The sequence below is a fragment of the Lepidochelys kempii genome, chromosome 5, assembly GCF_965140285.1.
Source record: "Lepidochelys kempii isolate rLepKem1 chromosome 5, rLepKem1.hap1, whole genome shotgun sequence".
NCBI classification, from domain to species: Eukaryota; Metazoa; Chordata; order Testudines; family Cheloniidae; genus Lepidochelys; species Lepidochelys kempii.
In genome coordinates, this window is record NC_136384.1 from 78,488,385 (window position 1) to 78,504,112 (window position 15,728).

Sequence of the window (15,728 nt, forward strand, 5' to 3'; positions counted from 1 at the left end):
TGTGTAGTGCAAACAGGACTTTTAAGGCAAATGTTCAACTGGAATCTACATATTTTTTTTTACGTGGACAAAACTCCTCTTTGCCCTGGTCTACACTAGGACTTTAGGTCGAATTTAGCAGCGTTAAATCGATTTAAACCTGCACCCGTCCACACAGTGAAGCCCTTTATTTCGACTTAAAGGGCTCTTAAAATCGATTTCCTTACTCCACCCCTGACAAGTGGATTAGCGCTTAAATCGACGTTCCCGGCTCGAATTTGGGGTACTGTGGACACAATTCGATGGTATTGGCCTCCGGGAGCTATCCCAGAGTGCTCCATTCTGACCGCTCTGGACAGAACTCTCAACTCAGATGCACTGGCCAGGTAGACAGGAAAAGAACCACAAACTTTTGAATCTCATTTCCTGTTTGGCCAGCGTGGCAAGCTGCAGGTGACCATGCAGAGCTCATCAGCACAGGTGACCATGATGGAGTCCCAGAATCGCAAAAGAGCTCCAGCATGGACCGAACGGGAGGTACGGGATCTGATCGCTGTTTGGGGAGAGGAATCCGTGCTATCAGAACTCCATTCCAGTTTTCGAAATGCCAAAACCTTTGTGAAAATCTCCCAGGGCATGAAGGACAGAGGCCATAACAGGGACCCGAAGCAGTGCCGCATGAAACTGAAGGAGCTGAGGCAAGCCTACCAGAAAACCAGAGAGGCGAACAGCCGCTCTGGGTCAGAGCCCCAAACATGCCGCTTCTATGATGAGCTGCATGCCATTTTAGGGGGTTCAGCCACCACTACCCCAGCCGTCTTGTTTGACTCCTTCAATGGAGATGGAGGCAATACGGAAGCAGGTTTTGGGGACGAAGAAGATGAGGAGGAGGAGGAGGTTGTAGATAGCTCACAGCAAGCAAGCGGAGAAACCGGTTTTCCCGACAGCCAGGAACTGTTTCTCACCCTAGACCTGGAGCCAGTACCCCCCGAACCCACCCAAGGCTGCCTCCTGGACCCAGCAGGCGGAGAAGGGACCTCTGGTGAGTGTACCTTTTAAAATGCTATACATGGTTTAAAAGCAAGCATGTGAAAGGATTACTTTGCCCTGGCATTTGCGGTTCTCCTAGATGTAGTCCTAAAGCCTTTGCAAAAGGTTTCTGGGGAGGGCAGCCTTATTTCGTCCTTCATGGTAGGACACTTTACCACTCCAGGCCAGTAACACGTACTCGGGAATCACTGTAGAACAAAGCATTGCAGTGTATGTTTGCTGGCATTCAACCAAAATCCGTTCTTTATCTCTCTGTGTTATCCTCAGGAGAGTGAGATATAATTCATGGTCACCTGGTTGAAATAGAGTGCTTTTCTTCAGGGGACACTCAGAGGAGCCCATTCCTGCTGGGCTGTTTGCCTGTGGCTAAACAGAAATGTTCCCCGCTGTTAGCCACAGGGAGGGGGGAAGGTTGAGGGGGTAGTCACGCGGTGGGAGGAGGCAAAATGCGACCTTGTAACGAAAGCACATGTGCTATGTATGTAATGTTAACAGCAAGGTTTACCCTGAAAGAGTGTAGCGACTGTTTTATAAAATGTGTCTTTTTAAATACCGCTGTCCCTTTTTTTTTCTCCACCAGCTGCATGTGTTTCAATGATCACAGGATCTTCTCCTTCCCAGAGGCTAGTGAAGCTTAGAAAGAAAGAAAAACGCACTCGCGATGAAATGTTCTCCGAGCTCATGCTGTCCTCCCACACTGACAGAGCACAGACAAATGCGTGGAGGCAAATAATGTCAGAGTGCAGGAAAGCACAAAATGACCGGGAGGAGAGGTGGCGGGCTGAAGAGAGTAAGTGGCGGGCTGAAGAGAGTAAGTGGCGGGCTGAAGACAGGGCTGAAGCTCAAATGTGGCGGCAGCGTGATGAGAGGAGGCAGGATTCAATGCTGAGGCTGCTGCAGGACCAAACCAGTATGCTCCAGTGTATGGTTGAGCTGCAGCAAAGGCAGCTGGAGCACAGACTGCCACTGCTGCCCCTCTGTAACCAACCGCCCTCCTCCCCAAGTTCCATAGCCTCCACACCCAGACGCCCAAGAACGCGGTGGGGGGGCCTCCAGCCAACCAGCCACTCCACCACAGAGGATTGCCCAAAAAAAAGAAGGCTGTCATTCAATAAATTTTAAAGTTGTAAACTTTTAAAGTGCTGTGCTTAAAGTGCTGTGTGGCATTTTCCTTCCCTCCTCCACCACCCCTCCTGGGATACCTTGGTAGTCATCTCCCTATTTGTGTGATGAATGAATAACGAATGCATGACTGTGAAGCAGCAATGACTTTATTGCCTCTGCAAGCGGTGATTAAAGGGAGGAGGGGAGAGTGGTTAGCTTACAGGGAAGTAGAGTGAACCAAGGGGCGGGGGGTTTCATCAAGGAGAAACAAACAGAACTTTCACACCGTAGCCTGGCCAGTCATGAAACTGGTTTTCAAAGCTTCTCTGATGCGTACCGCGCCCTCCTGTGCTCTTCTAACCGCCCTGGTGTCTGGCTGCGCGTAACCAGCAGCTAGGCGATTTGCCTCAGCCTCCCACCCCGCCATAAACGTCTCCCCCTTACTCTCACAGATATTGTGGAGCACACAGCAAGCAGTAATAACAGTGGGAATATTGGTTTCGCTGAGGTCTAAGCGAGTCAGTAAACTGCGCCAGCGCGCCTTTAAACGTCCAAATGCACATTCTACCACCATTCTGCACTTCCTCAGCCTGTAGTTGAACAGCTCCTGACTACTGTCCAGGCTGCCTGTGTACGGCTTCATGAGCCATGGCATTAAGGGGTAGGCTGGGTCCCCAAGGAAACATATAGGCATTTCAACATCCCCAACAGTTATTTTCTGGTCTGGGAATAAAGTCCCTTCCTGCAGCTTTTGAAACAGACCAGAGTTCCTGAAGATGCGAGCATCATGGACCTTTCCCGGCCATCCCACGTTGATGTTGGTGAAACGTCCCTTGTGATCCACCAGAGCTTGCAGCACTATCGAAAAGTACCCCTTGCGGTTTATGTACTCGGCGGCTTGGTGCTCCGGTGCCAAGATAGGGATATGGGTTCCGTCTATAGCCCCACCACAGTTAGGGAATCCCATTGCAGCAAAGCCATCCACTATGACCTGCACATTTCCCACGGTCACTACCCTTCATATCAGCAGAGCTTTGATTGCGTGAGCTACTTGCATAACAGCAGCCCCCACAGTAGATTTGCCCACTCCAAATTGATTCCCAACTGACCGGTAGCTGTCTGGCGTTGCAAGCTTCCACAGGGCTATCACCACTCGCTTCTCAACTGTGAGGGCTGCTCTCATCCTGGTATTCATGCGCTTCAGGGCAGGGGAAAGCAAGTCACAAAGTTCCATGAAAGTGCCCTTACGCATGCGAAAGTTTCGCAGCCACTGGGAATCGTCCCAGACCTGCAACACTATGCGGTCCCACCAGTCTGTGCTTGTTTCCCGAGCCCAGAATCGGCGTTCCACAGCATGAACCTGCCCCATTAGCACCATGATGCATGCATTGTCAGGGCCCACGCTTTCAGAGAAATCTGTGTCCATGTCCTGATCACTCACGTGACCGCGCTGACGTCGCCTCCTCGCCCGGTATCGCGTTGCCATGTTCTGGTGCTGCATATACTGCTGGATAATGCGTGTGGTGTTTAATGTGCTCCTAATTGCCAAAATGAGCTCAGCAGCCTCCATGCTTGCCTTGGTATGGCGTCCGCACAGAAAAAAGGCGCGGAACGATTGTCTGCCGTTGCTCTGACGGAGGGAGGGGCGACTGATGACACGGCTTACAGGGTTGGCTTCAGGGAGCTAAAATCAACAAAGGGTGTGCCTGTACATCAAGGAGTATTTCAGGCAGGACTTCACGGAGGGTTCCAATAAGAAATGGTGCACCTAAGTTATCGTTGTTATTGGAACAAGGAGGTTAGCCTGGCCTCTGATTGATACATGGCTAGATTTACCTCGCTGCACCTTCTCTGTGAGTGACTGCAGTGTGATCTAGACAGGGGAGGAGGCAAATGAGTACAAAACAAATCTGGTCTATTTCTTGTTCTGACCCACTCCATCTATCTTTTACATCTTTGGCTGGCAGCAGACGGTGCAGAAGGACTGCATGCCATCCACATCTCATGGCTGCTTGGCAGAAGATGGTACAGTACGACTGCTAACCATCTTCATCTCTTGCCTGCCTGGCATAAGATGGTACAATACGACTGCTAGCAATCCTCATCTCTTGCCTGCCTGGCAGAAGATGGTACAGTACGACTGCTAGCAGTCCGTATCGCCTGCCCGCTCACCATAAGACGGTTCAATAGGACTGCAGGACTAAAGAGAATGACCTGGTCAAGTCACTCCAAATTTAGTCCCTGCGCCCATGTCTGCCCAGGCGCTCCCAGCCGACATGGCCAGGAGCACCTCAGACACGACGAGGACGACTACCAGTCGTATTGCACCGTCTGCTGCCAGAAGGCAATGGGTTGCTGCTACTGTGCAGCAAAGCCGTACCGCGTCTGCCAGCACCCAGGAGACATAGGGTGACGGTTACCTGAGCGGGCTCCATGCTTGCCGTGGTATGGCGTCTGCACAGGTAACTCAGGAAAAAAGGCGCGAAATGATTGTCTGCCCTTGCTTTCACGGGGGGAGGGAGGGAACGGGGGCCTGACGATATGTACCCAGAACCACCCGCGACAATGTTTTAGCCCCATCAGGCATTGGGATCTCAACCCAGAATTCCAATGGGCAGCGGAGACTGCGGGAACTGTGGGATAGCTACCCACAGTGCAACGCTCTGGAAGTCGACGCTTGCCTCGGTACTGTGGAAGCACTCCGCCGAGTTAATGCACTTAATGCACTTAGAGCATTTTCTGTGGGGACACACACACTCGAATATATAAAACCGATTTCTAAAAAACCGACTTCTATAAATTCTACCTAATTTCGTAGTGTAGACATACCCATAGTGACACCAGTGCAACCATGTTGGTTGTATCTGTTCTAGGAAAATCAACATTACCCTCTCTGTCCACTGTGGAAAAAAGTTGTCCCAGTGATGTGCATGTGGTCAATGGAGTTCATACTCCATTCTAGAGATCCTCCTTATTTGGTGATACAGTTCCCAGTTGCCTGTCCATAACAGAACAAGTGCTTCTGCAGCACCCCTCCCTCAGACTTCCTGTCTGAGAAGCTAAACCATTTAAGGGTATAGTTCCCCATGCCACACCATATGCAGACACAATGAAAAACAAGAAATAATAGTAAGAGATTTATAGAATTTGGGGCCAGCAGGGACCATTATGTTAATCTAGTATGATCTCCTGCATAACACAGGCCATGGAATTTCACGCAACAATTCCTTCATCAAGCTCTTCATCAAGGCCTTCTGGCTGAGCTAGGCACATGGAAAGACATATGCAGTCTTGATTTAAAGACTTCAAATGATGGAGAATCCACCACATCCCGTAGGCTAGTTATTCCAATGGTTAATTACCTTTACTGTTAAAAAATTAAGCCTTATTTCTTGAGTGAATTTGTCTAGCTTTAGCTTTCAGCCATTGGATCTCAATATGTCTCTTTTCTGCTCAATTAAAGAACCCTCTACTATTATAAATCTTCTCCCCATGTGTATTACTTGTGGACCATAATCCAATCACCTTTAAACATTCTCTTCAATAAGATAAATAGATTGAACTTCTTAGAACTCTGACTGTAAAGGCAGATTTTCCTGACCTTAAATCACTCTTGTAGCTTTCTTCTGAACCCTTTGTCAGCATCTATGTAGATACCAAAGTTGGACACAGTATTCTGGTTATTGTCTCACTAATGCTATATTTACTCTGCATTCTAGTGCTTATACATCCATGGATCATGTTAGCGTACTTACTACAGCACTGTGCTAAGACCCCATCCGTCCCGTAGAATACCAAGGAATGTAGCAAAAATAATAATTTCAGTTCAGTTTCAAATTCCAAAACCTGCTAGTAATTAAACCAGGGTCCTTAGTGGCAGAATTTTCATTGGGAAGGTTGCAGCACAAATCACTTACAAATTCCTTTGCCCGGGAAACCCACAGCCAGAAACTGTGCCTCCAGAGTGAGCGACACAGGTGGAGAAGGAGGTGTGACCAGAACAGCCAGAATCTGAGGATGTTTTAGTGAACCAGTGTTTTAGTGAATCTCAGCTTCAGCCTCCTTTGTATTACTGGTGAAGATTCAAATTTCTCTCCCCTCGCTGAGTAAAGGACATATATTGTTGCCAAATATATGGATATTGTTTACAAAAAAAACTGCTCTTTGTTTTAAATATTTAATGTCGTCTCCGTATTCACCAGAAACATGCAGCTTACTGAGAACAGCTTAGGGTATTGTAACTTTTAATGTTTGGGCAATTTGATTTAATTTTAAAAATGCTAATTATTTTATAGGATTTAACCCACAATTTGATTTCAAAATTACTCCTTGGTTGGACAAGTTACATCTCTTTAGTAATAAGAATGTGGAACCTTATAGAAAAATGAGATAAATTACTATCGAACTGCAATGAAAAATGGAGCCCTCTGACTGATGCTATTCATTTGTCATCAGCACAGAAAAGGTTAATAAGCGCTTGCTGGTCAAGTTATGTTGGCCTTTTTCACCAGTAATTGCATCATTCCATGTCTTTATCAAGAAATCCCTTGCTAGCGAGTTTTGGGAGGGACAAGTGTCAAGGAACAGAAGCCACAATGAAGTACCTGTGATTGAGCAAGGATTACATTGCTCAGTTCATTCTGTAAAAACTTGTCAGCTTGCTACCCAAATAAATGCCTAGAGTGCGTAAAACATGGCGCAGAGTGACCCTTAGAAGAAAAATCAATTGTAATTCATATTTCATATGTCTATAATTGCTTGTGAAAGCATGGCAGCAGTTTGTTTATAGGGCAGCTCTCCCTTATTGTGGTTTGTTTCTTAAGGTTTTTTCTTGTTCTCAATGCTCATGTTCTTCATGTATTCTGCATTACACCGATCTGTTGCAAAAGACAAGCTTTTCTGTTTCCACATTGCCATTCTTATTACTGCTGCACTGTGCTTTTGAGCTAGTGCACTGAACTAGAGATATAAGCATACCGTGTGCTAAAAGTACAGCAATTTTGCTTTGAATACTCCTGAAGGTTTTTTCGCTCGCTCTTCTTGTTTGTTTGGTTTTGTTTTCTTGTAGACAAGGTTCTATTATCTGTGAAGTTATCAATTTGCTAGTGTTTTAACTGACTCCATTTTTGTAATGTTTGTTTTTAAACAATTTCCCAGGTAGGTAAAGAATCCTTACAGACTGATAATTTAAAGCCGAATTTTGAAAATGCCCTCCTCTTTTTTCTTTTCTTTTCTATTTTTAAAAGATGTTGCTGTAGGATTCCTATCCCCACTGTGGACTGAGATGTCATAGGGATAGAGAAAATGCCGCTCACTTTATGGATTACTGTTAGGTCAACAAAACTTTGGCAGCATTGATTAACTTGACAGTGAGTACAGCAGTACATTTATCACTTATGGCTGTGCTGTAGAAAATCTAATAAGAGGCAAACAATTCCCTTTAGAGCAGTAACAGGTTCACTGTGGCTAACGGTGCATGCACTGGAAATTTCTGCCTTTAAATTATACCCTTGCTGCTAGTTGGGTCATTGACTCAAAGCTACTGCACTTCCACAACCGTGTTCTTATATTATTAATTTGATCAAAATCATTTGGTTTATATAAATGTGGTTAAACTATAGTTTGTACCTGTGGGGTTTTTTTTAAGTTTATATTTTTAAGAAGAGACAGAGAAATTGATTCAGTCCAAGCCTTATGAAGTGAAAATCAGAGCTGACTCTTGTAATTCCTAATGTTTGAGTTCTTGCAAGATTGTAACGAAGAAAATTCTTAATTCTTGCCCCCAGAACATTTAATTCACAAAACTGGCACAGATTTCAAGAAATATAGTTTTTCATTTAATTAGTTGCATCAGTTGATCTATTGTAAGTACATTTATAAAGATACATTTATATATGTGCAAATATGAGGTTTTTATTGAATTACCAGAGGCTCATTCTAAAAAACAAAACATTCTGTACAAGTTTGTTTACAATTAGCTAGATGGACACATCTCACTTCTGTGGGGGTTAGAACTGAACAAGTGAGGGACTTATTTTTCCTTGTCTCTTTGAATGTGTGATATGTTCTGCTTTTTGTAATGAAAGCAGTGTTTGAGTCTAATAATAAAGTTTATTTCTGATTATATGGCACTCTCTCTTATGTAGCACTGTTCAGTTGTCTTTTATTAAATCTTCTTTGAAAAGTTTATGGAGGCTGGATTGAGACAGTCTTTACTAATATAAAAGAAAATACTCTAGGTCTCCATTATAGAAAGGTCACTAAGATTTTTAGACTTGTTTTCCTTGATAATCCTTTGAAATAATTAGACTGCATAATTTTTTTCTTATGCACAAATGTAACTAAGGTTTATTACTGTCCAAAGAATAAACATTAATACTTCTACCCTTTACTCAACTTCTGTATACTGAGCAGAAAAGTGTAATGGAGAAAATCTAGTGTCATTTCTGACCTGAGCCTGCAGTATATGGTTAATTTTTGCTGCCTCCTTCTTTGGTAGTACATTTTTTGAAATAGCCATCTACCTATCTATTGTTAAAGTTCATTTTTGTGCAGTATTAGGATACATTGTCCACTTGAATAGGGAGCTTTTATGAGCAACAAAACTTCTGTCATTTTGAGTGCTCTGTATTATTTTAGGAAGCAGCTTAAATTGGAGGGTTTTGTTCTGCAATATGTGTAAAATGATGTAGTTTTCTTTGTTGGGAGAGAAGTATTCTACTTGAATCAATTGTCAGGAGGTTTAATGTAATAAGGCAGTTTGTGGTCTGACTAAAAGAAACACAGTGCAAAAGAAATTCCCATAGCAGTTTGTTTTTAACAGAAAAACTGACTTCACCTGAAACATGAATACATTGAAAACCAAGACTTAATAAGGCAGAGCAGGTTTAGAATGAAACTGAATGGGTTGCTGTCCAAAGCTTGTCTTTTAATGGCTATGAACTAACCAAATATTCATGTTAATGGTACTGTAGCTCTATCAACAGTATTACAGCAGGTTCTTTGTTTTAATAAAAGTACTAGACAGGCTGACACATGTACACTTTGGGTATTGGAAAATTTTACCATTAAAACATTGCAGTCAAAGTTTTGGCTAAAAGTTGGGTTTCTAACTTTCACAAAGTATTGTATTTAGAGACGGCAACACACGTTTCCTCAGATTTCGTGGGCTCATACAATAGGAGTACCCCCACTGCTTGCCTTACTGAACAGAAACCTGATATTGATTAGCTATCACACTGGCATCAGAACTACTCTTAGGATTCAATTTTTTTGTTGTTTTGCATATTTTATTGATCAAAAGTGGTAAATGAGCATCAAGCGTGCAAGAAGACGATGAATTGTTTACTTGCATAAAATAACCTTTCAATAAGAGAAGATGCATTGCTCACACTTTTGGTGCTGTTCTGCTGCCCGAAGCAGATGGCATTCAGCTGCTATTGATTTGCTCCTATAGTTACAGAGCAGCATGTAACTAGGCATGCTCATTTCACTGAAGGAGTGGTGGGGGAGAATGGGGGATGTTTTCAAAAAGGAGTTGGGAGTAAAAGAGGAAGGACTCTTTTTTTCCTCGTCCAAAAAAATAAAAACCTTACAGTGTAACTTCCTTGCTGTATATAAATGAAAAGTTAGATTTATATGTCTCAGCAGAAAGAGAGGTTCTAGCATTTCTAAAAACAGTAGAACCTCACTAATGTAAGATGCATTACAGAGATCCATTACAGACTGAATTCATAAGTAAGCATAAGGTTTTTTTAAAAATCAAGCATGCTGCATCAGAACACCTACTTTCAGAGTAACAGCTGTGTTAGTCTGTATTTGCAAAAAGAAAAGGAGTACTTGTGGCACCTTAGAGACTAACCAATTTATTTGAGCATGAGCTTTCGCTCACGAAGTACTCCTTTTCTTTTTGAGAACACCTACTTTGTTCATTCATTTTGATCAGTGTGGTTTAGATTTTTGTTCATAGCACTGTACGGTATATTGCCAAATGCTTCACATTATATTTTGCAAAAATATTGACTCCTTGGTAGTGTCTGCAACACACTGGGCTTGATTATGCATACTGCGGACCTCAGTGGCATGGGTTCCACAGGAGCTGCTCAGTACCTCACAGAACCAAACCATTGGGTACCAAATCTCTTCTGAAATGTGAGGTGAGACTGCAGGATTTTTTTGTGAGAGTTATTGGGTTTGCTCGTTAGTGAATTGAATAAAATTCTACTTTGAAGAGGTTTTTTTTTAATCGGGTAGTTTTTCTTATCAAATATTAGTGAGAGAATGTGTCAATTGACAGCATTCAATGCAGCATAGGTAACCAAAAGACAAACTAAAATTAAGGAAGCTAATAAATATCCCATCACATGAACATAGGAGTTGATATGCTGGAGCAAAACATTTTCAGCCACCTAAGTCCAGGACCTTGCCTCTGGCTGTGTACTACACTTGATTTAGAGGAAGGAGGAACAAAAACCGGTCTGTTCCTGGCCACTATATTAACCTGGAAAGAACATTCCCTTCCAAGCTCCACTAGTGAATTATCTTATATTTAGAAGCATGAGTATTAAGAGCCCTCTGCTTCTTGACCTAATTGGTGAAGATACGTATTACTTCTGGTAACATGTGACAGTTACAGGGTAACTGCACCTGTATTCCACCTCCACCCACCATGGTCCACTTTAGGAGTGCCCAAATAGGGCTCAGGGCTCCAGCCATCACCCATCTCTGGGCAGGGACTCTTGTAGCACTTCCTTCTGACCAGAGCTGTTAAGGCTTTACAACCGGAATATACTGTGTTATGCCCAGCAAGCCAAAGGCTTTACACCTGCCATCCATTGTGTTATCCCAAGCCACTCTGCCTAGAGGCCATTCCCTGTCTCCAGGAGCTATAAACAGTGTATTGCCTGCAGTTACAAGTTACCACACAGCTCTTTCTAAGCAAGCATGTTTATTCTTCAGGCAAAAGTATTATAGAGAAAACATACGAACCCCGCCCCTCCAACAACAACAAAAAAAACAGATTTAAACACACCATCAGTCTTCTGGGTCCCTAGCAGGCCAAATCTTTCCAACACATCCACAAGAGTTAGTGCCTCCTTAGACAGAAGGTCCTGTCTATCTGCTGTATCAGAAAGAAGGCCCTGTGTCAGTTCAAGCTCATTGTTTCATACCAAAAACCCTTTCTTTGTTTGTCTCTGGAAAACCTGGCTTGAACCAGTATATGCAAACCACTCCAGGTGGTGGTATGTCTTGAGAGTCGTTTAGTCTCAGTGATCACTTCCCATTGTTTTTAGTTCTTGAGGGAGCTGTGGTGACCCTCCCCCATGGAATAAAACACAGTCATACATAAACCATTCATAGATTTAATACAATATGGTCTTCAAAGATACTGCATGTGATTACAGCACCTGTCACAACATGAATGTTTGTCTAATTTTTTTAATCTTCCTAAACTTTTGTTTTGTCTCTTAGTTCTTGCTTCAGTCACTTCCACAGTTTGACTATACTGTTACATTTTTGGTCTTTATTTGAAATTGGTTGCTATGTTGTTTTGACTATCTCTTTGCTCTTGTATTATTGGTCCTGGAGAATAAAAGCACTTGAGCAGTTACCACTAAATTGTTAGTTATTTGCTTCTATCTTATGTCCTCTTATATTCTTCTCCTTTTTAATTTAAATAATCATCAGTGTTTAAAAGCATGCCTTCTATGCTGTCCCCACAACCAGGTATTGACAAATAATTTTTCATAGCATAGTTCATTTATCAAAGAGTTTTAATCTATTACTTTTACACCGTATGTATAAACTTCCAAGTAAACTTTTTAAAACAAGGATTGCTTCATATGCTTTGACACATCTTTACATTTCTTTCTGCTCTCTGGCTGTATAATGATACCTTGTTTCAGAAGGTCCATCCCAAACAAGTTAAATGTTACTAACCTTTCATGTCAGCAATTTATTTCACAACACTTATGAGAGGTAAAGGATTGCAACCATCATAGTAAATAGAGAATATTTTAATCTTGGCTGTTAAGATGTAGTGATTAGCAGTTTTTTAAAATTTATTTTGCAGAGATTAAACCTTTTTAGTCATTCAGAAAGCAGATGCTTTTGAATCAGTGTTCGTGCTGTCAGTGTAGCATTGCTGCATTGTTGTCACTTTAATTAGATGTCACTTTCTAATGGGACAAGGAAAATGTTTTAAACATAAGAACTAATATAAACAAGAGCTAATTTAATGTGATCCAGTATATCTGGACAAATCTAAATGTTGTTAAAAGGCATTTCATGGTTACAGTTCTTTTCTACTGTAAAACTGTTTGTTTTCACCATGGAAACATTTTCACTTTATTCCTGTTATATCTCTGAGTCATAAAAATTTGTATAAAGAGAAAATAACTTCTGTTTTCCCCAAACTTGGTAGCTCCCACAGCCCTCCAGAGTTTAAAAGAGCTCCATGGACTTTCCTTCTGTGAAAACAGTTTGCATAAGGAGCTCCAGAATTCAGATTGCACAAAATACTATACGGAAGTATTGTCTGTTAAACTGTGATAAATTCCACTTTACAAAATAATAGAATTATTTGCTACTTTTGCTTAGCACAGACAGACCAATTTCTAAAGTAGCCTTTTCTGAATGCAACATGCGTGTTAGTTTGCTTTTTGAAAGATGCTGAAAACTTGAAGTAAGCTCCAGAATTTTTAAAACTGGGGGGTACACTTATTTTCTTTCAGTGGATTCCCTAACACATTACAAATGATAATGAACATCACAGACTCTGGATTCAACCAGATACTTTGTGCTGTGTGTGCTACCATTTTCCTGATAAGATACAAATATTCATACACACCTACATGTTTTTTGTTAATTGAGTGATCCCTACTTTATCTCTGCACAAATGACACAACTATTGAAGTTGTGGAGATTCAGGCTTGAAGTATGTCCTCGGGACTGAGTGTGTTAACCCCAAATGCAGTGAATTCCCTACTCTTTCTGCATACTCTTGTTCTGACTTTGTGTGGACACTTGCTGCTTAATGTAATTAGTTTCAAAGGGAATGTCACATCATTTCTCAGAAGTTTAGTCTGACCCAAAACCTCTAGTAAGGAAATATCAGGGAGACAAAACAAGAAAAGTTACTGTGGAGTTGAATTGCATCTTTGCTGCAGTGCTTTGTGGTTAGCATAGGGAACTATGTAAATGAGTGAATTAAATATTTCTGGGTCTTGTCATGTTTGTGTGCAGATGCATGAAGTTGTCAGTATTGTGGATAGTAATCTCATTTTCTTAGAAGTTGTTGTTTATAATTTTTAACCTGCCACCTGACCCTCAAGGCCCACAACCACAAAATGGATATTGTGGAGTTAAGGCTGTGGAACATCTTCCTGATGAAGTAAAAACCCATCAGAGAGAACTGCCATTTCAGGGCCACTTTTAAACTATGGTCCAGTTGAATTCACACATTTTAACACATTATTTTACTAATAATATTCGCCATGCTACAATATTTATATTTCATCTAAATACAGCTGCACTGGCAGAGGAGCCTTTGTAAGATTGGGGGAGAACTGCCTATTTCTGACTGCAGGAATGTGATTCTCCTGGATTTGGCTTCTCTCCATGCAAATAGTGACTCCTTCTGTGAACCCATTTTTTTCAAACTTGGTTTTGCATATACTCTTCATTAAGGACTATTTCCATGACAAGAACGTTTGGGAAAATGGGAAAAGTGTGTTCTAGTCACATTCACAAAACTCAAATATAAGTGAGAGGATGTTGCTCAACCCTTCTGAAAAATAAATTAATCTACAGCCAGAAAGGAGCATGGAAAATTTCAACCAAAAAGTATGTACTGCAGTGTTGATGATTCAGGGTTTAACCCTGCTGAATATGTATGATGGAGGGGTTATTACAGTTGCATATTAAAAAAGCTAGGAAATTACCTACCAAAAATGCATTAAAGAACATTATTTATTCAAACTCTCGAAAGTTAGGAATGACCAGAATTAAGGTTTCTTGTACAACCTTAATTTGGTCCCTTTGTGCATATGCATTATGACACAGTCTTTAGTTACATGATCACCTGCTGGTTTTTTCCACGGGGCCCTGCCTCATTCAGTGAACACACAAGGAATCAGAATTCAGTTGCACAGACAACTGTAAATCTGGTATTGTCCAGCCACGCTGGAGGAAAGACAGGAGGCAATGGATGTGATTAAATCAGGCCACAACTTCATTTAGTTAAAATATCCAGCAATAAATTTTGCAGTGCAGGTCATCGTTTCCACACAATTCCCAACCTGGTCCCAGCCATCCCAGTCCTGGAATCCCACACTCTCCCTTCGTATGAGGGTTAATTGGGCTATAGAAGGAGGGTGGGGGGTCAGCTCCTGGCTGTACCAGATGTAGGAGCCCTGACCCCAACTTCCCCAGCTTCCTTAAGGAATGTTTTCCTCTAAATCCTATTTTATCCAATAACCATATCACTTCCTTTTTCTTTGAGTATGGGCCTCCGGACCATGGCCATGTTGGGATCCCTGGGCAACCTATTGTTGGCAATTCTCTAGGATCCTGACCCTATCCCATTGGGATGATAGGGAGACCCAAGCTTCCCCTCCCCAGCAGCAGGAGAAAACATTTGAGGAGCAGGAGTCCAGGGTGGACAAAAAAGCCACACCTCAGACCACCATCTTGTCCTCTTCTCCAGAGGAGGTCTTGTTGCCTCTTCACCCCCCCTTCAATAGCCGATGATTTTTTCAAGTTCCAGGACCTTGTGAAGTGAGTGGCAGACTCTCTACAGATATGCCTTGAGGAGATCAGAAAAACCCAATACAAGCTACTGGACATTCTGAATCTAGAGTTGCCCTCCTCATTAACAAGGCTCTACTGGAACCCACTAGAACCATCTGGCAAACCCCAGCTATAGTGACACCCACTTGTAAGAGGGCTGACAGAAAAATATTAAGTCCCCTCCAAGGACTCTAAATCCTCTTCTCACACCCAAGTCCCAATTCTCTAGTTGATATGGTGAACGAGCAGGGCAAACAACACCATTATCAATCTACCCATACAACAGAGATCAAAAGTGCCTGGGTCCCTTGGGAAGGAAGGTCTACTCATTGGGTACGCTGCAATTTCATATTGAATATTACCAAGCTTTGATGGTGAAGTACAACTTTACCAACCAAATGAAATTTGGGTCATTTATTGAGTACCTTCCCCCAGATCAGAGAGAACAATTCCAAGCCACTGTTGCTGAAAGTTCCTGGCATGATCATCTTTACTGGAGGCACACAAGGCTGCAGACACTGCGACCAATTCCATCTCTGCAGCAATGGAGTTGCATAGGGCTTCCTGGCTGCAATTGTCTGCCTTCCCCAGGGAAGTTCAAGATATGGTTGAGGATCCCCATTTGACAGACAAAAGTTGTTTGCAGAGTACACTGATGAGTCATCACGTATCCTTAAAGATTCCAGGGCCACAGTATGCTCGTTAGGCATCTGTACTCCTGCAAACAAACAGAAGTTCAGCAGATCGCGAACAGCTTAAAGATCCCCACCCTATACAATTCTCTGGATTCCAGACACCCATGGAAC

At 42.4% G+C, this 15,728-nt stretch overlaps 2 protein-coding genes across 5 annotated transcripts in view; both read left to right on the forward strand.

The window, feature by feature from the left end:
- The window catches only part of SNX24 (sorting nexin 24), a 147,181-nt gene that overhangs the window by 112,601 nt on the left and 18,852 nt on the right, over positions 1-15,728 (forward strand). The gene's annotated exons all lie outside the window — the stretch shown is intronic.
- Positions 376-5,904, forward strand: LOC140911724 (uncharacterized). Its single transcript, XM_073345340.2, has 3 exons — positions 376-1,021; positions 1,610-1,754; positions 5,853-5,904. Exons 1-3 carry the CDS (start codon positions 439-441, stop codon positions 5,902-5,904), a joined length of 780 nt encoding a protein of 259 aa, XP_073201441.1. The 5' UTR covers positions 376-438.